General features: G+C 28.3%; 2 protein-coding genes across 2 annotated transcripts in view; one reads left to right on the forward strand and one right to left on the reverse strand.

Moving 5' to 3' along the window:
* The window catches only part of LOC108724544 (atrial natriuretic peptide-converting enzyme), a 35509-nt gene extending 32749 nt beyond the window's left edge, over nucleotides 1-2760 (forward strand). Inside the window, exons 15-20 of the mRNA XM_018450974.1 lie at nucleotides 323-471; nucleotides 572-758; nucleotides 938-1091; nucleotides 1438-1561; nucleotides 1883-2031; nucleotides 2503-2760. Of these exons, the coding sequence (XP_018306476.1) occupies nucleotides 323-471; nucleotides 572-758; nucleotides 938-1091; nucleotides 1438-1561; nucleotides 1883-2031; nucleotides 2503-2706 (967 nt within the window). The 3' untranslated portion in view covers nucleotides 2707-2760. The remainder of the gene's footprint in view (nucleotides 1-322; nucleotides 472-571; nucleotides 759-937; nucleotides 1092-1437; nucleotides 1562-1882; nucleotides 2032-2502) is intronic.
* An 11363-nt stretch (nucleotides 2761-14123) lies between these two features.
* On the reverse strand, nucleotides 14124-15160 carry LOC108724547 (uncharacterized). The gene is made up of 3 exons (XM_018450977.1): nucleotides 15013-15160; nucleotides 14453-14494; nucleotides 14124-14357 (listed from the first exon to the last, which is right to left on the reverse strand). The coding sequence occupies exons 1-3, from the start codon at nucleotides 15124-15126 to the stop codon at nucleotides 14301-14303; spliced, it is 213 nt and encodes a 70-aa protein (XP_018306479.1). The 5' UTR covers nucleotides 15127-15160; the 3' UTR covers nucleotides 14124-14300.
* Nucleotides 15161-22727: the final 7567 nt, after the last annotated feature.

Below are 22727 nucleotides of genomic sequence, written 5' to 3' on the forward strand. Positions count from 1 at the left end.
GTAAGTTATCTCTCTTAATATGTCAAATAACATAGAACATAAATATTACGTGATGATATAAACGTGCTATGTTCGCAATCGCATTAGATCGCACATTTATGCGTCGTAACAACTTCATAAATCCTTAATTGTATATTCAAACGATTATACTTTGAGAGATGAGATACGTTGAGAAACATTTATGTACATATGTAATTGATTTTAGCTTATTAATTTTACGTCTAATGTTAACAATGTTCTGTCATCTTCTCGAATAAAAAAATGCGATGTACAAAAAATTGTTACGATGTATAAAAAATAACACTTTTAATTGCATTTTCAGAGTATCAAACGGAACTAAGCTGATGAATGACTCATTATCAATCGTGTTAAGTTCTGAATACCGTAACAAAAATTTACTGAAGCAATTTCAAGGATGCATCAAGGATCGAGAGCCTTATCCCATGGTCAAACTTACTTGCGTCGATTATGGTAAATTATTGGAAAACTGTATAAAGAAACCGTTGAATTAAAAATTTCTATAGTTCTCCCGGGCTTTCTTTACGACGTGAGATGATCGATTCTGTTGCAGCTTGCGGCCGCAGACGTTCTGTATACGGAAACGTGAGGGTGAAGCGAATAGTGGGTGGTGTGGAGTCAGCTCCTGGTGATTGGCCATTTCTTGCAGCCCTTCTTGGCGGTCCAGAACAGATCTTCTACTGTGCCGGAGTTCTTATTGCTGATCAATGGGTGCTGACCGCATCTCATTGCGTTGGGAAGTAAGTAATGTGTAAAATCGAGACATTTCAAAAAAATGTTACTTTCAATTATTGACGAATTGCTTACGTATGTAAGGAAAATATCATTAAAAATAATTTCTTTATTTATTATGTATTAATAAAAACTAATGGAAATTTTTAAATATGAATTAATTCTCTATATAAAACGATGATTTCAGTCATTCAGAGATATCCGGTTGGACGATACAGCTTGGCATTACTAGAAGACTTTCTCATACTTATCTCGGTCAAAAACTGAAAGTTAAAAGAGTCATACCTCACCCGTATTACAACCTGGATGTTGCTCACGACAATGATGTCGCTTTGTTTCAAGTAAATATATTTTCAAGTTTATTACTTAAATTACGTAAATATATTACGTATATGTATATAATACGTAAAAATATTACAAATCAATATTATCCAACTTTAACTACGCCCTTTTTATTTATTTGTGTTATTTAATTATTATACGAAATATTTGAATCTTCTGTTTATAACGTATATATGGGCAGTTTGATAAATAACTTTTTAAAAGAAGATTATATTGAAAAATAAGTCGAGTTCTAGTAAAAAAAAAGTTAAAAAATCTGTACTATAAAATGATGATTTTTATTCTAATTTGAATATTGTTTTAAATTTAATATTTTTTTCATGCAATACCTCGTATTAATTGCAGCTTGAGAAGCGAGTTCAGTATCATGAACATCTGAGACCGGTGTGCTTACCGACTGCTGACACTAATCTTACACCCGATACAAATTGTACTGTTATTGGATGGGGCAAGAAAAACGATACCGATTGTAAGTATCATTCGTACATGAAAAAACTTTCCTTAGAAAATATTTACTTGCAATCTTAATTTATGATATACGCAAATTAACAATAGTACCAATTTAATATAACATGATATAACAATCATTAAGATATAAACTTCGAAAGAACATGTAATAAGCTCTTTTCTTATCTTTTATAACTGAAGTCAAAGAAGTATGAATAAGAAATAATAAGTTCTCAATTTGTATAGTTCATTCAAATGTTAAATTGTTTCAAATAGCGAGCTCGATTCAGAAAGAAAATCTTTGTAAATTAAATTCAATTATTATTTCGTCGGTTAATTTCAGCCTCTGAATATGAGCCAGCCGTAAACGAGGTTGTAGTTCCTATTCTGCCTCGACATCTCTGTAATTCATGGTTAGCGCATAAAGAATTGAATGTCACCGATGGAATGATCTGCGCTGGCTATGCGGATGGAGGAAAAGATGCATGCCAAGTAAATTATCTAAAACCTAAACAATTAAAACATTTGTGTATTCTCCGTTGATTATAAAAATAATATTATTATATGTATTGCGAATCGAGAATTAATTTTCAATGTGATTTTATAGAACTACAGTAGATGTTCCCAGTGAAAAATGATAATGGAATCGACATCAAATCGATATCGATTCCATTATCATTTCTCACTGGGTTATTATTCAAACTTAACTGCATTATATTAATTTTTGGATCACCTTAAATATCGCACATCTGCAAAATATTATTAAAATATCTAAATATCGCATTTAATAACATGCGCATTTGTATATAGTATATGTGAAAAATTAGTTTTTCACACATACAGTTAGTTTTTATAATATGTTGCTCTCAGAATATTTATGTCCAAAAATATGTCACGTTATTTGTTACTATAATTTTTGCAAATAAATATGACAATAATTATGAATTATTCATTTTTTTCAAGGGCGATTCTGGAGGACCTCTGTTATGTCAAGATAAGGAAGATAAGGATAGATGGTACGTTGGCGGAATTGTTAGCTGGGGCATAAAATGCGCTCATCCAAAACTGCCTGGAGTCTACGCTTACGTACCCAAATACGTAACGTGGATCCAAAAAGAAATGTCTAAGTACTCCGAGTATAACAGTAGAAGTAATGGAAAACTGTAAGGCACCGAGTTGGATAAAATATTCGATGTAAAAATCAGCAACGTAGAAACAAATCAAGCGAAAAAGAGGGAAAAATGTAAGACGAAGTAAATGCGGACTTTCGCGTTTTCATTTAATGACATATATTGGAAGAAGAAGATACTGAAATTATGAGTTCTCGATCTGCTAATTTTCGCTCAGCGATTTCTGTCGCTCAATCAAAGGATAGTATTTTGTATACACCTCGTGCAGCAGCTTTGAATGAAGAAAAGAGAGCTAAGTATTAACAGATCGTTAATCTCATTCTTTAGGATTAGTAAGCACAGATAAACAAAGTTGATAAAAATCACTGATAATCATGAACATTAGCTAAGCTAAGGGATGCTGGACGATGAATACCAACGGAATTTTTCCTCGTTGTAAGAGTAATTCAATTAAGTCTACCAATTACAACAGGTCACAGTAGCAGGTAAACTATTTTCTCACATTGTGGACAAATAATTATAGAAAAATCGGATTTTATCATCAATATGTTTGAATATTGATATTTGCTACCACAATTCTCAGTCATAGCTCGTCCAATTAATACGAAATTTCACCACTTTGCGATTTTTCGTAAGAAGATTTTATGATAAGTCATTCGAACAAGAGAAATGTAAGATAATCGGAAACATATAGGATACACTAATTTATAAATGAAGCTATTATACAGATACTGAGGATATTTACGTACCTATATATAAGTTCAAGTAATAAGCCATTTTCTAGGAAACTACTAGATAAAAGAAAGGATCAAAAATGCCGATGTATGTACTTTTGGTACCTACTGAAATAATAAAAAAATTGAGGATTTGTGCACAAAACGAAAATCGACGCATGTGATGCGACAAAAAATATTTTGTATCGCTGCCGACTTTAAGACAGCCGTGTATGAGCCACCAAGTGGTAACTTTTAATCTATATAGGGTGTGCGTTTAACGGCGGCATTCAATGATATGAGTCGTTTCAGTGGTATAAGCAGTATGAATATTGTACATTCCTTAGAAAAACATGACATCTATTGTTATATTCCCCCGTTTTATGAGTCTCAATTTAAAATCTTTTTTTTCCATTATAGAAACGTAATGATTTTTGCTGGAATTAAGAAAATATAATAAAGCAATTATATTCTTATTAAATATCTCTCTTTCAGAAATCCTTTTATTTCTTAAAATGCGAATAATTTGACTTATACTGCTATTCTATCTCAAACGACTTATAGATTTGTAGGCAATCATAGAAAATCTGTGATTTACGAACAATCCTCATACAAATAGAGGAGGATTATATTCTTTTGAAATAGCGCTTTCGTTGATATATCGCACATTTATATTTGAAAAGAAAAGCTAAACGCTTTTCGATGGTTTGTGATATACATAGTACTACACAGATATCTACACAGATAATATTATCAGAAGTTATATAATTTAGTATGTACTATTAAGATGAAGAAAACGTATATGCTAACGAAAGCACATTATATATACATACAATATAATCGATAAACTGTATTTTTGTAAAGGAACGAGTTAAGCGCACACCCCTTACGGGTAAAATGTCGTACACGTATTGCATGAAATGCATTACTGTACCATCGCGCGAATATTTTAAATAATGCGCATACGAAATGACAATATATCCTAAGAAACAAAGAAAATGTCTATGTGCTTATCGATGTAAATGTATATTGCGATGTAGTCAGTTATCTATAATAACGTTCGTTTTAAGAGCGCGTGCAAGGCACCTAAAACTATAGTCGCACGTATAAACATATAGACATAACAGGGACATTGTTGCATACTGTACATTTTCATTAGAACCATGGCACATAAAAAATTTAAGCAATAAAACGTAAGCAGTAAACGAATTGGTCAAAGGGCCTCAAGATCGTAATAATATAAGTAGTTAGTTCAGTAGTAATAGTTCAGTCCAATATGTTGATTTTCTTACTGTTTACGTTTTATTTATGTGCTATGGCTCTTGGACGTCATAAATTTTGAAATCATGCGATTCAACATCATGATTCATATTTACGCATATGTATGTTTGAGACAGATACAGTATTACGGGAATGCTGATGTACATACGAATTGAAGATGGAAGAACTGCCATGACGAATAGTAGCATGTATTTTCATCGTATATCTCACTGCAAACGTTACTCGATGAGAAATAGCGTCGCAGTCTAAACTCAATTATTGGCGTAATTTCGTTTGTCAGGTTCGTCGTTTTGCAACACTTATTTCACAGAAAAGTATGGTATGCAAGAAGTCTCGATGATAGGCTGAGCTAATGAAAAATTAACGATTTAAATAAGAGAAAATTTAAGTAAGTATATCTTACTGTCATTGCTATTATTATTTGGGTATCACGTATAAATTTTGATATTTGTTACGAATATTTGAGACATTTTTAATTCATTATTATGATATAAACCTTTTCTGTGCATACGATAAGAATGTGTCTAGGATTTTCTACATATTCGTAAAACTTACAAAATTTTTGAATAAAATAAACGAGATATACGTTGAACTTATTTTAGTATTATGATAGTGCATACACCTATCTATTTTAAATTGATTACTGTTATCATTTTTTGTGAAAAGGATATAATTAGGAGTAAAAAACTTAACATTGTATACTCTTGCTCAGCCTGCCGTATTCTAATTGAAATATTCGTACGTGCATCAGGTATAAGTAAATTGTACGTAAGTTGTTATACGTATATAATATGGTATAATATAAAGTAATATATAATATGTTACAATATAAAGTACCTAAGCATAGAGGCTTGTAGAAAATAGAGTGTTCGTAGCGCTATATATAGACGTAAAAAACATGTTGACTGAATTCTAGGGACAATACTCTGCACCAGCACATTTTTTATCTGCACTATAAAAAAATCGTTTTTCAATGAGTATATTTTGTATAAGATATGTTATTTAGGAGTCTTACTAATTGACTTATACCATTTCTAAGCAGTAAGACGAACAGTATTGTTGGTCACGATGACAATTGATATTTAGCTCGATTTATTTGCGAGCCGTTTTTATTTACTCGCTTGTTATAAACGCGATTCCTGCTCTATTCCTTTTTCATCAAACTTTCTTCTCGTCATTTATGAATAAAAAGAATACAATTTTCTGTCTCGTCTTAATAAAATTATAGTGATTAATACTGTTTGTAATGCATATAAAGCAAATGATATTTAAAAACAATTTTTTTACATAAGAAAAGAATGCCTTTTGGTATATGAAAAACATTTGATGATAGTAAATACAATTTTCCAGATTTATTATCTAAAGATGGATCTACTCATTTATTGGTGTATTTAAGACATCTGAAAATGACCTTAATAATACAGGAACTTTCAGACAATAAGAAATAACTCAGACAATAACTGTCTTCCTTAGTATCCAGACAACAGTTTAGTTGTAAAAATGGATTATATATTTAAATAACCGACAATACTGTGTGAGCAGACAATAAATAGAGTTAGGTAATGTTCCATGATGGACAATAAATTACTTATTAAGGATTACAGTAAATTTAGGATATACGAAAGTGATTAGTTAATAATAATTATAAGATATAATTATAATATATTCTATTAAATAGTCTACTAAAATTCTCTCTCATAATATTACTGTATAGTAATGTACTCCAATCAAGAGTTCTATTTATTATTTCATGTAGTTTGAAGAGCATACAACATTTTTTTACACATTCCATTTGTATTATATTATCTATGAAATATTTTATGGTACGGACACAAATAAAATATATGTATATTAATACATTGCTTTCAAACGTTTTGAGAAGAGTTACGAATTAGACAATCAGAAATAATGGTATATTATTTTTATATAATCGTCTGTTGTATTTGATTAAGTAGATTAATGAACCTAATATATATTTTTGAGACTTCCACAGGTACTTTCTATACAGAAGCTATGCGTTTCGCGGATTATCTCCATATCCAGATTCATTACAAAAATGTTAACATTTGTGAACGTTACAGTTCTAATAATGGATCTAAACTATCTAATGGAGATATTCTGCAAAACTATAGCTTCTATGTACAGCTGATGAACCTTTTGTAATTTTCTTTGTTGTATTATTGCGCTAAGTTAAAAGACAGTAACTGCCAAGTAAAACTTTTCCTATTTGCTATATTTCAAATTGATTATTATTATCTTTATTTTACATCTTATTCTGCTTGTTAGAGATTTTGATTCTATAAATAGAATTATATACAATATATATTGTTGTTAAAATTGTGTATAGAAAATGTTATTTGCTGTATTCTATTTTATCATTATTTTACATTGTAAGGAGTTATATTTCTCTTGGCTGTCATGTTACGTTATTAGCATTTTATAAAAACATAAATGTGTCTAAGATCGCAGATGCGTAAACAGAATATTGTGATGAAATGTAAAGTCAATGGTTTACATAGATGTATGCATATTATATATGTACATACACACACACACACACACACACACACACACACACACACACACACACATATACAGTTAAATAATACAAAGTAAAAGTATAGTCAATACTAAACGTAATGTATTAAACGGAGAGTTAGTATAAGATTTTTTTATAGGTATATATTATAATATATTTACAGTAAAAATAAATTCAATGTAAAAAATTTATTTAGGAATTGAATACGAGAAATTAATTTTATTATTTATATATACTTATATATATATATATTTATATATGTATATATAATATATATTTTAGTGCCAAATTAGAGGTAGCAATATAAATTTATTTTAAAAATATTTATTTTATTTTCTAAGTGATAATTTAGAATTTATATTTTTTGTGATGTACAAATTTCGTTATTCCTTTATTAAATGATGTCATATTTTTGTTATATAAAATTGATTCTTAAATCGAAACTATAAAAGATAATGCGCAAATATTTGTATGAATATATATAAGAAAGAATATCTAATTTATTTTATCACAATTTAGTGTTATTATACAAACACATTTAAATAGAATTCGGACAAAAGGTCTGAAAAATTTTATGTGATAGGATTGTTCGAAATAAAAACATTCGAGTTCAGATAGTTCGTATAATTCGAATAAATAATCGAATTGTTTGATGATTTTCAACATTCGAAGGTTCGACAATTTATATATATATATATATATAGACATCAAATAATATTTTGTTCCTCTCAACTTGTCAATTTTATTTGTCGCATTTAATATGGTCCAGGTACATTATTAGAGACAGATGAAATATAAAAAAAAATGAAAAAGAAGAAGGAGAACCAATCATATACTCTTTTTTTGCATGGTTATGTATACATAAATAATATTAGCAAAGAAATATCTAACAGGAGTTATCACAAAAATGATTTCTATTGAAAATGCGTTAAAGATATTAAAATGATGTTAGTTTATAGATTTAGAAATTGTTTTAGAGATGAATTTTGAGAATTCACGAGTCAAATATTCGTGATCAATTAAAAAATAATTATAATGTTATTTATATATACAGTATAAGATTTATTAGTCCTTCGTAGATTATTTTCAAGAAAATTACATCACCTAATGAAAGTAAATTTCACGCAATGTGCTACAATTATAATTAACGAGCTTTTCAGTAATTACTTTCGCACTACTTTCGTTTGTTGAAAAGATGCGTGTAGTCTCATAGAGAAATTTCTTACGCTTTTGTCATATGCTCGAGAAAAATGATTCTAAGCCTTGGCAAGTATCTGTTAAAGATGTAAAAAAATGCTGCGCACAAAACACAAGTATTTCTCGTTCTTTCGCGCGCGCGAAGAAGTATTCTTTTTAAAAGATATCATAAAAATGCATAACTACTCCTGTGAAGTCAATGTTGGATATAGTAAGATAATGTAAGAGATATACGTATCGTATATACGAATCGTCGCAAGATGTTGCACAAAAATTAGCATAATTACAAAGCGCACCTGCGCTTACTTGTATGTAAGTGCGTTTGCAGGTACAGTTAAGTTTGATTATTTTTAATTGGGCGAATCGGAAACAATGCGAATGCATGTTATTAACAAGAGAACTATGCTTTTTCAATGTCTAGCGATACGTATGACAAGTATATGTGAATTAGTAAGTCGAGTCAAATGAATGAATTTAGATGTAAAGCTCGTTGTCTTTCGCGCATCTCTGTTTCTGATATACTCAATTTTCATTTGCTTCAGAAAATTGTTTTAGATAAAGAAGAACGTCAAAAGTCGATATATATGTGCAGTAATGTGCACAAGTATTATGTATGGTATTATAAGTCAGTTATTGATGACTTTACTATAAATTGTAACTTCGATATTAGTATCTGAAAATATTTCTCATATTTTACGTGAAAATGTGAATCGAAAAAATAACATGTTTGGAATACGAAATCCGACTTCTTGCGTCCTTTAATAAATGATTGTTATCATTCTCTTTCTCTCTCTCTCACACACACACACACACACACATACACACACACAGAGCGATAAAAATTTAGCCATAAACAATCACAAGAGATAAATATGTCAGTGCAAAACTATATACAATCAATTATACTGAGCTTGGAGATTGATATATTATTATACAAAATGCTAGTATTACTGTGTCGGTCATAATGAAGTATTAATCGGTCATATTTATTAAGTATTAATTTAAGTATTAATTTTTATTAAAAATATCTTTTTTATATTTTTTATTACACAGAAAATCGCACAATGTTGCACAATCGATTTATTATAAAATTCTTAAATTATTATCTCTCTGTAAAATATCAGGGCAATAAAAATAAATTGTTATTATCAATATTATTTAATGACAACATAAGAGCATATAAAAACATACACATAAATTTAATTAAAGTTAAGGCTTGCTATTCCAAGTACTGGGTAATAAAAATATGATTGCGAATACTTTACGTTAGTAAGCTTGAATATTTTAAAATTTTGATAAATATTAATTCCGATCTACATTCGGCAATAACAAAATTATTTTTATGCTAACCGTTTTGTTTTTATATGTATCTTTACTATTATTAACGAAATGTGCAAAGTTTTTTTTTACAAAAGTATGCGATTAAAATAAATAATCGCTAAATATTTAAAATATACTTGGTTACTATACATGTATCATTCGTATAATGTATTATTGTTAAATCGCTAAATATATGTATATTACAAAGTGCTTTTAAAGTGCTATTGATATAACAAATTATTATTCTTAAGTGCGTATTAGCATAACAATATAATTAACTTTACATAAATACTTTTATGTTGTTTTGCCGTTTTATTCAATCAAAAGCTATTATCATATGTATTCATATGTATACACATGTATACACAACATAACGTGTAAAATTTAAATTATGCATCTTCAGATCTTCGGTGAAATATATAAACAAGAAAGGAGTGTAAAAGAGAAGCAGAGTGATAAGATCGAATATAAGATATTGTAAAGATAAATTTGTAATTTGTGTATACATGATTATGTATACTTTTTTTACAAACTCAGATATATTTTAACTTCAGCTTGCTTTTAGCGTAAATGTTTCAAGGAAGACGAATACAATTGTAATATGAGGGTCTTGAATGTATTCGCTTATTTGTGCTCGGTACAAATCCTAATCGTACAATCAGTGGTCGACGATATGTATATGGACAATTATACGCGTGACAGTTGCACGCAACATACACGTACATACATAAGGTACATACATACACGTACATGTATAAGGAACTTGCTGATACTTACAAGATTAATAGTGAATTAAAAAAAGATTTGCACACTTCGTCATTATTTGGATAAAGAATTAAGAAACATTATTTCTTTATTATGTATAAGAGATAAAATATTCTCGCAAATATACTTCACAGCAATTTTTAATGCTCATATAAAATTATTATTGTATTTAAAAAGACGGATTGTGCAATTTGTTTTTGTCCACTTTTAATCAACTATTATGCGCAATTAGTACTCTCATATAACGAATGTTGCGTGTAGCGTAAAATGATTAAGCTCGTATTTGTATGTTGCTATAAATGTAGATACGTTTACACAATGTGTATTGCTGTGATTAACACATAGACCTAGGCGATGTTATACGTTAGACTACAATTAATGTGAAAGGAGATAAAGACAGTCAAAGCTGTCGACTGTTAGACGTGCATATGTAATTGCATTTTTATTTGGAAAGTACATCCGTAGTCGTCCGTTTGCAATTTTATATTTCTATCAAGGCGCCTCCAGACGATATGGCCAACGAATATCCCAACTTCACACACATTCGTTAAATATTGATCTACATTCAATATGGATAATTACGTATGTCATGTATGTGTATAATATTTGCTCATATTGGCATACGTTGGTCATATCGTCTGGAAGCGCCTTTACACGAGCATTTCGGGCGCGAAAAATTTAAGAACATTTAGAATTCTCTACTTCTGCAATAATTATCATCAACGTCCACCGATTATGCAATAATGATTGATGTTCAGCAAACATTTCATTGATCTTAAACTTCGAATGCCATATTGCTGTGTAGTGATCGCACTCTTAAACAAAATTTTATTTCGTCCATCGGCAAAAATTTGTCTTTAAAAACAAACATATTCGTTGCAATTCGTTGTCATTGTTCAATGATCTTTCACTGCGCGCGATTAACGCTAAAATGTACTGTAAGAGGTAATGATATTATCTTGAAGCCACCTATAATTTATCAGTCATTTAAACATAATTACTTAGTGTTACTGAAGAAATAGTTATTCATTAGAGACATCATAATGAGAGAGAACATGTAGAAATTATTACGATTTTATAATGTAAGAAATTTACATAGAAAGAGAGATAATATTATTATTGACGAGGTCTCCATTCTGATAGTAAAATAGAATTATTTTAAGTCAGAAGCAGATAGAAAAATGTAAGACAATAAGACGTAAGCAATAAGCGAATCGATCAATCACAGCAGAAAACGTAAAACAATAACTTTAGATTCTCTACTGCGATTGGTCGATTCATTTACTGCTTACGTCTTACTATTTTACGTTTTTGTATGTGCCATATTATCTACAAAAATACAAATACGAATTTACAGTTTACATTGTAACGATTAAGGTTTTCCTAGCCTAATATAAGAACATTCGTAACGCATTATGTTACATTAAATATTGATCATAAACTAAAGCCTACGTAATAATAAACCTACAACACATTAATAAAATCATAACGTAATGTTAAACATTATGTTACGATTTTCTTTGTACGTTGTATATGAAGCTTATTTACTATTATATACAGATTTCAGTAGTTAACGTAACGCGTTACGGATGTTCTTGTGTAGAGAATCTAAATCATGTCATTTTCGTAAAAAAAATAGCGATTTCTTTTCTTTAAACAAATGTAACGCTAGATGATCAAATGTCAAGATGACTTCAAGATAATAGTAGAATCAACGCTTGCACTGCCTTTCCTATTCATTAGTGTAATATCAAATGTGGCGGTCTGGTCTCTTTAGCGTAGGCACTATGGAATATTACTGCGTACACGTGCATATTGCTGTTAACTATCATGAATCTTAAAGAAGTAGACTAAAAAGAAGATATGTCGTTAATTGAACTCACTCTTGCTGGTCGAGAGTCGTAGTCTAGCAAGATATTCGAAAAGACATATACGAGTTATTTAGACACTCTCAAGACGATTCCATAGTTAATAAAGTAAAGAGAACTTACAGGTTCGTGCTCGCAGCAGCGCATGAGCGATTTGATGCTTTAGAAATTAATTAAACTTTATGTACAATTTAACTCTTAGTATTCAAAGTATTACTAATTTCTGTTATTTTTTCGATAGGAAAAGGGCCTTGATTCTATTTTTCTTTCATTATATTTTTACAAACTATTAATACAAAAAATTAATTCTTGCACATCTTCGTAGATGTAATCAAAATTATAAAATATTGTATGATAAGTGATAAGTATGGTAATTGAAATATCATCTGTTATTATCTGTTTATACATATAAATAATTTTAATGCTTATAATAATTGTAAAGATTATATTATCATACTATACATTGGAGATTGAAAATTGCGAATTGAATGTTAGAATTCGACCAATCAGATAATTTTAATTTTAGTCCATTTCATTCTGATTAGTTGAAAAATCTAATCTTAAATTAATAATTTCCAATTTGCATAATTTGATACTTAATACTACCTGTTAATAATTATATGACAACAATTTCGTTTTAAAAATTATTACAAAATTAATTACATTCAAAATAAAAATTTTTTCATTTGTTTTAATCGAGAAAACAATTAAGAATATTTATTATAACGATATTAATCGCTACGATTGCGTGACTGCGCATATGCCTGTTCGTTCACATATTTTTGCAGATTGGCTGTAAACAAATTGTCGAGATTAAGAGGATATAAAAAAAGTACAAAATAATAATTACCAGCAATAATGTGAACACTTAAAAACATATCCGGATATATCTGCAAATGAAAATTACCAAAATATTTATTGCATGAATCAAAAAGACTTACACACACACACACACACACACGCACACACACGCACGCGCGCACGCACGCACGCACGCACGCACGCACGCGCGCGCGCGTGTAATGTAAGTCTTTTTATTCATATACATATATACAATGAATTAATTATTATCTGTATATTTTCTTGAGTGCAATCTGCAAAAATAAAGAAGAGCACATACAGCATCATATTATGCACGAGAATCATTGTGAGTTCATAAACGCAAGTCGGATCGGTACAAAAATACTGTATTAAAAAATGAAAATAATACATAATACATACACGTATGTAAACACATACACACATATTAATAGTGCGTTGTAAGATGATATTATATACGCAGTCAGAAGATATAGCATGAATATTGATATGATATATTTATGGAAAATTCATGTTGACAAATAAATTATGTATGAACAGTGCATATATGTTGCTTCTTATTTAACAGTTTTTGCTTCAGACATTTAATGATGTATACAATGCGGTCCATAAGTTTTGAAACTGATTTTTTTACGGTAGTAAAGGAAAGGTTCCTATTATGAGATACCGAGTTTATTTTGGACAAATATCGGAAGTGTGTGAGCAGAATTTTAAGAAATAATAGGTCATTTTAAAGGGAATTTAATAAGCTTTAAGATACCGTTATGTAAAATTTAATTCAAATACTATTTTTTCTGAAAATTACAGAAATGTAAAAAGTGAGCAAAGTCAAAAAATTGTGCACATAATATCTCGAAAAATCGATAATAAAGTGCAAAGTACATCAGTTTTTCAATTAAAAAATTTTATTTAATATTTGTAAAATACAAACAAATATAGCCAATATGCGTAAAATGAGCATGCGATAGATTGTACCCAGAACTCGTTTTCAGATAGTAGGAAACAAGCATCGCAGAAACAGGCACTCGATGTTCATTCCGATTATCCTTTTTATTACTGTACAATAACATTCATACTCTTCAGCAACATTTTGTAAAGACTCTTATAATTCCTTATCGCGCATCTTGTCCTACAGTTTACTTGCATCCATGACATCTGTGGCAATGTGCGTCGCAGTCTTCTTTATCTTAATGTGAAATTTTCATCCATTAATAATGCAACATCAAGAACAATTTCTTTAATATGTAATATTTTTAATAAATATATTGTTGGAGAACTTACTCCTTTTATAGGTTTGCTAATAATAGGTTTGAGTATTTCAAACTGTAATAAAAAAAGAAATAATTCCATTTAAATATATAATTATAACGGTTTTTTCAAACGTAAAACAAAAAAAAGGAAGCAACATGTACCGTGGTTACATTAGCGTTCGATAAAAAATAATTGTATTATAAAATTGTTTATGGTATTTAATTAAAGATTTCGCCATAGTGTGATTCAACCACTTTGAATTTTCAAATTTTCAATCCGCCATAACGATGAGGTCAGTTTTCTAATGCAAACATTTAGAATATAAATTCGTAACAATATATTTCATAATGTCTATAATGGAGCAGCGCGCGCGTAACGCAGGGAATGTGCTAGTAATTATAAATAAAACATATACGCTAGATGTTTCCGATTAATAATTTCAAAAACTTATAGAGAAAACTTATAGAAATAAAATCTCAAAAAAATACGAGAGAGAGAGAGAGAGAGAGAGAGAAATTTTCCATATTTTGTTAAATAAAAAAACGAATTCTAACTACAACTATAGAACTTTAACTATAAAAATTGCTTACCAAATCAGGCCATGAATCGGCTTCAGAAAGAGCTTTTGCTTTCGTTTCGAATGCATCCATGATCGCCATAATGAAGATTATGGCAAGAGCCAACGATAGATAGGATGGTCGCATTTTTAAATATTTATTAAAGTTCAAGTTATTTTCAATTATACGTACGTTCTAACTTATCGGCGATGTGTAGAGCTTATATAGGACAAGAAATGCGATCTAGATGTCGTTTTCGTGTCTAACACGCGGAAGTACTTACATTTCATATTGCAATAATGTTGAATATATGATATACATAAATATTACATGCATAATCATGATATTTTTATCTTATACGAGAAAAATGTGATATTAAAATAAATAATAAAAAAAATACATACACGAAATTATTAAACTATAAAATATGACACACTATGTATGTAATACATACATTATATTTAAAAATAATATAACGTTAAAATGATAAAAAAAAACATTCCTACTTCTAGAAAATAAAATCGTGCCATTTAATCGTGCCATTTAAGTATCATTTAAGACATTACTGTCTTTCGAGTAAATATGTGCTTTGGGCTAGCTTCTTTAGCGACTTATTACATAAATTTCTATATTTAAATATTATAGTATTATTTCGTATACAACTTTAATTTCGATTGAAAAATTTAGTGATGTGACCAATATTGCTGTTCATTTTTCTTTAATGGAAATTTTAACAATCATTATTTATTATAATTCGAAAGCGATAATAATTGATAATATCAATGCAAATTGCGAATACGGCAGTTGTATGCCTGAAAAAGAATGTGGATTGTGTGAAACTTCCATAGAGCAGGTATTACTTCAATGGTTTATGAATTCGAGATAGGTTATTATAATATCGTAATCAATGTATTTGAAAAAACATTATATTTTATCTTTTTATACATTTATTTTATTTGTGGTACACTTAACAAAGGAATTATTTGTTTATTAATTATTTGTTTATTACCAGTAAAAAAAAGTAGTAGCTTTAAAAAATCTAACATATACATACAAAATACATATTTTAGTAGCATAATTTATTGACATAATATTGGCTTTAAATTGGTTCTATGTATCTCAAACATTTAACAAAAGTAGCATTAAAATGTATTGTTGGAAAAGAGCTTTCTAAGATAAGATATAATGAGTGTATAATGTAAAATACAATATTATAGTCTGTAAAAAAACTTGATTGATGCTGCAAACTTCTTGTTTATTTGCTATGACGTAATCAAAAGATGAATAATAGGAATATACAAATTAAGTTATTAGTAATTTACGGTTTTATTTAAAAATATTTATGATATTCTTTTTATAGTCTTTCATTTTTACTACAATCTTTCCCAATTTCTTTATTGTGCGTTCCTTATTTAATGTTATTAAAATTTTATTCTACGAAAAATGCAGCTTCTTCTTTCCCTTAAATGTAAGACACGTTTTCATTAATATATGTATAATGACAATTCTTCGTCCATATATTTACAATCGATCGAGAATTTGAATTCCAACTTAAATTACAAAAAAGAAGTTTATATAAAAAGAATTCTGTTATAGAATAACATTTAATTATGAAATGACTAATGCTTACAACATCCAATGTTCCTTTCGGATCGGTTTTACCGACTGCATTAGCTTTAGAAAAAGCGTCTGCTTCCACCTCGAATGCGTGTATGATCGTCATAATAAAAATTATAACAAAAACCATCGATAAATAAAGCAGTCACATCTTGTATTATTTAAGAAGTATTAATATGTACGTTTTTGATTTATTGCAAACGCATAATTCTTATATAAGAAAAGCTCAAGAAATGCAATTTAGGTATTGTTTTCGAGTCTAACAGATATCTACATTTTCTTATATTGTACTTCACACATTTATTGCATATACATAAATATCATTTTTTGAATCATAAAAATATTTTCATTTTATGCAATATATAAAGTTAAAAAAATACGATAAAGACTATAAACTTGAAATAATCCCAATGATAATGATTAATACGTAAAGTATGACTCAAATATATAATACACATGTCAGTTTTAAAAATAGTATAAACAATAGAAAAAAACTATTATTTTTTGAAGATAAAGTTGTGTCCTTTAAGTCGAAATGTTCGTTCGGGTAGATAGATGTATTTGTTTTTGATACTGACTGACTATATTTCCTGTTGATTATAGCGTCGTTTCGTTTTATGTAATTTTAACAGATAAAAATGAAGATTAGGGACTTAGTCATTTCCAGTAGCCTTGATCTATGTTGTTATGTGTTAAATATTTTTTAAATATGAAGTTTTTGTTTAATTTTCCTTAGCAATGTTTAAATACAATTATTTTCTATAATTATTTAGTGACTATCAATCAACGTAATAAATATTCTTGCTCAATTAAAAATATGTCGAAGTATTTATTTAAAACACTGTTTTTCGAATAATATCGCTTTAATTACATTGTTAAATGTTATCGGATATGTATGTCTCTTATATAATACACATTGCTTTACATTTTTTGTCAGTTTTATGAATATGATCTGTACATTACTGTTATCGAATTGATGTGAGGTAACATGATTGATTCAAGGGGATGATTATGATAACTTTGGCCCCTCAAAATAAAAGTTATTTTTTAAAGCATTTTTAGTAAGGAACGCGGGAAAAATAATAAAAAAATTCTATAATCAATATTTAATTTGATAATCATAATTCAATTTTATGATCAATTTAATAATAACTTTTTAATAAACAATGATTATCCACTAAAAGGTTATGACTCTGAAAGATCTCCAACAGGTTTTAGGTGGCTTTCACCCTCGACTCTTCTCTCCTCCATCCCTGCAAAGGGGCGCACGACTCTCACCTCCGACTCTCACTCCTCTTGCCCCCTGCAAAGGGGCGCGCGATTTTCCATGCGAAGTGAAGTCCACTCTACTTTTTTTCTTTGTAATTGTTAATTATTTTGATATCTGTTGGTTAGAGAATTTTTTTACTATTTTTCTCGTATTCCTCGCTAAAAATGCTTCCGAAAATCACTTTCATTTTGAGAGGCCAAAGTTATCGTAATCGTGTCGATTTAAACAACGCATGTAATGTATCTGCCGTTTAAAAATTTGGAATACACATTAAACACAATATTAGCATATATCTCCTGTACAGACAGTTTGTAACGGTTTATAATAGTTGATCTAAAGCACGACGCTAGAATATGACGCTCTTTAAGGTCACATTAACACTACCCATTCGTTCACCGACAGTCGAGCAAGCAGGTAGCAGCGCGAATAATTTCGTGTACGCAACGATTTATGAACGATTGGAGATTGCAGTAATTAATTTATTACCTCTTCCAATCAACGATTTGTATAAGCAATGAGTATTTATCGAAGCGATTATTTCGCAGTGAATAATATTTACATTGAAATTGACGTGCGATTTGTAATGGGAGTTAAAAATATTACCGTTTTATTGGAACGTTTATTATATTTATTTATACATTAAAAATGTTTAAGTGAAAATTATTTTTTCAAAGAATTTTGGAATATATCGTACCATTTATTAATAGATAATATTTCGCTGAAATACACGTCGCATTTGATACTGGCAGTGCTGTGGGAAACTTCGTGCAATCGTCACATTCGGTAACTAATTTATGGATAATTGTAAATAACTGCGAGTGCGGCAAACGAATTAAAAGAAAAGGAGGATTGGAGAAGGTAGCTTGAGAGTCATTGGGCATTACGACCTAGTATAGTTACAACCGAGCTGATGTGCATTGTATCTGCTAATATGAAAATAATTTTGAATCACATAAAGTAATGATAAATCAAATAAAAGCTTTAATGAATAAATAAAAAAAAATTAAAGCGAAGCCTTTGAGAGCCGACACAGGTTGTAAGTATGTAATTGTAAATACTTTATTATAAAGAGACACATATACGTTTGGATCCTCTTCAGTATAAATAAATATATAAATAAATGAACTTAATATTCACATAAATTAATCATAAATATTGTCATGAATATCGTAGTAAAAATCGTTAACAGTACATGAGAATTAATATAGTTCTCATGTCCACATCTTATTATTGGTTGTGTAATGATAAATGTTACAAAAACACTAATAATCAGAGATTTTATCTTTTATCTTACGTTTGTTTTATAAAATAATGTAAAACGAAAATAATCGGTATATTTCCATTACTGCTCAAAAATTAATTCAGTATAATTGAAAAAGAGAAAGAGATATTTTAAAATAAATAAAAAACAGTTAAAGTGTACTAGAAAATTAATATTCTAATTATAAGAGGATAAACTATATTAAAAATAAAATATTATAAAACATCTGTAAATAAAACACGATGATGCAAGTTTGGTGTTTATTTATTATCACATAATTAGGAAACGAACAAATATAATAGATACAAATATAATTTACATTTTTGTTTGAAAATATATATATATAATATGCATTCTTTGCAATCTCCCATTCTCATCGCAATCATTTTTCTAGTTTTCCGGTGTGGATTTTATTTGAATTTCATTTCATAAAAAATGCAGCTAATTGTTTCTCTTAAATATAAAATATATTTTCATTAATATATAATTAATTTTCTTGTTTTTCTGATGTCTACTCTGTAAAGTTTCTTTCTTTTGATTTTATCTTGTCCATGGTTGCTAGCGACTCATCTATTTTTATAATAAAAATATGCAATATCAGATATAACTTTTGAAAATATATGATGATAAAACTGAACACATGATTGCTCAAATAGAAAGACATTTCGAAAATGACGTACAGACGTTTAAATCAGTTTAGAGAAAAAGGATAAAAAAATGTTGAGCGTTAGGCAAGTTATTGTTAAAATAAGTCTGTAGACGGAATTGAAGAATACGTAATAATAATTTACTATCCATAACATGAAATTCCATAAGTACCTGGATATCTTGGCATAGCGTAAAACTTCCGGGTATTGGTTTTACTCTACACTGTTGGAAAAAATGTCGAATTTAATATAAATCGCATGTTTCAAACTGTTCACTCAAATCCTTGGGTTCATTTAACACAAGATGAATATGTTAAAAAGTTATTCAAATATCATGTAAAAGAAAAAAAGTATAAAAAAGATATATTAGCACAGTTTGTAAACAAACTGTGGAAGCATTTTTTTTTTCAGTAAAATTAACATTTATGATATGTTAAATTAACCCATATTTTATTCATTCATCTTAGAATTTACATTTTAAACACATTGTTTTTATGTTACTTGTTCACTTACTCATAAATTATATCATTTTAATAATAAGACACATTGAATATTAATTTAATTCTTAAATAACATAATTACATTGTGTTAAATTAATACTCAAATATGTTAAAAAATTTAACATAAATAGTTAAAAAGAATAAATAGATCGTTTCCAATACAAATACACAATGTTTTAACCGTGTAGAAAGACTAATGTTTACCATGTTATGCATGCCATAGGATCGGCATTACCGACTGCATCAGATTCGGAAACGGCGTTTACCACTTCCATTGTGTGCATGATCGCCGTAATGAAAATTATGGCAAAAGCCAATGATAGAAATGACAGTTGCATCATTTAATGTTTATTAAAACTTAAGCTGTAATAGTCTATAGATTTGTGATTCGCTAGCGACGCTTATATAGGAATACAAGAATACAATTTCGAGTTTAATAGATACTCTTATATTTTATATTATTCTTTTTATATTCAACATAAAAATTTTATATTTATACATAAAAATCATACATTTTGTAAAATATTTTTATCTTATGCACGAAATACATAATGTTGAAGAAACGACAAAGGAAAAATTACAAATCCGAAATGAAACGAATATAAATTAGTAACGATTGATACGTAAAATATGGCAACACATATATAATATACGTATTGGTTTAAAAAAAATAAGCTATAAAAATATCGTATTGCTATTTTCAAAAGATAAAGTTGTATCCTTCAAGTCAAAATGTTCTTCCGGATAGACGTATTTGCTTTTGATATTGGTTTACTACATTTCTATATTCTGTCAGTTATAGCTCATTTTGTCTTATTTAATTTTAACGGATAAAAATGAAGATTATAGAAAAACCACTTCCAAAAGTCTTCATCTATATTATTAAAGATTCTGAACATCATTCAAAAGGTTTTAATCATAATTAATAATAAGTATTAGTCTGTACGTTTGTGATTTACTGCAGACGTAGTTCTTAATAGTCCAAGAAATATAATTTAGATGTCTCTCTCTCTCTCTCTCTCTCTCTCTCTCTCTCTCTCTCTCTCATTTTCGAGTCTAACAAATACTTATATTACGTCTAAGTATCTGTGTAAATTTTGTGTGTGTCTCCAGTAAAATATATGATCATTATGCTGCATAAACCATTATAAGCTATATTATTTGTTTTGTTTTTTGCAAGTTGATTTCAAGGCGTATTTAGAATTAAAATTTTTTGGCTGATACTTTTAGCTGACACTATGTAGCCAAAATATTTAAAAAAAAATGTCAGTCGTAAAATTATTTATAAAAATATAAAGTACTTATGTGAGAATATAAAACTTATAAAATAAAATTATTAAGGAATAGGAAAAGTAAGAAACATTTTCTATATAAAATTATAACTATTACAAATAGTACAAATTAATCTGTTCCTGTAATAAATTGTCGTTAATCGATAGAATGAATAGACAAATTAAAAACAAAGCATTTTTTTAATAATTTATTTTTAAAAGTTATTTATAATTATTTATATAATGATAATATATAATGATATTTTATTTAAAATTAGTATTATATATTTATAGACATACACTAATGTGTTCATAAATTTTTACAAAATTTTTATTACAAATGATGGTATAGTAAAAACTTAACGCGCGCATGATATACTTATCAATTATCGGTACAGGATACCAGGTAAAACTTAAATCGCTCGGTAAATACGTTAGATCAGTATGGTAAATTGATCTATAATAACGTAATGAAAAATATAAAGAATCATGACAATAAAAAAAATATCCGTTTTGAAAGTGATGTATACATGTTATTATTAATTGAAAATATAAATATTTATTGATATTCTCAAAGTATTTAATTTCACCAATATGATAAATGATTTCATTATTTACAGATAGTAAAAATGTGTATATTCATAATTTATTTTTATTTTTGGACGCGCGAGAGTATTAATTTATTTTTAAATAATTTATTTTATTGTAATAAATGTACAAGTTTTAATCTAAAATATATATTTTTATATGTGTAATATGTATTTGTCTAATTAAAATATTTTTTGTATAAACAAAAATAAAATATATTCGCAATCAGTATTATTATTATATACTTACATGGGACATTGAAAAAACACTCACTTTTCGATTTTTAAACTTATGTCTTTAGTTGTGCATATTAAATACATTGTTGTTAAATGCGTTGTTTAATGCGAGTTACAGAATAATCGTAAGAGTAAATTAAACATGTGGATACCTGCTTGGGATATTATCATTTAACGACGTTCAATAAAATGTCATCGTTCTAATCCGTATATGATTACACACCATCTTGCGTCCGTATCCTACACGATACGGTACGTAGGACTAAAGGTTCCATTCATGCGAAGCTGAGTCTTACATGAACGTGTTTTGCTGAGCGAACGATGCGCAAGATCGGATTTGTTAGCGATTTGAAATTTA

Source organism: Mycetomoellerius zeteki, unplaced genomic scaffold, assembly GCF_001594055.1.
Source record: "Mycetomoellerius zeteki isolate Tzet28-1 unplaced genomic scaffold, Tzet1.0 scaffold309, whole genome shotgun sequence".
In the NCBI taxonomy this organism is placed as follows: Eukaryota; Metazoa; Arthropoda; class Insecta; order Hymenoptera; family Formicidae; genus Mycetomoellerius; species Mycetomoellerius zeteki.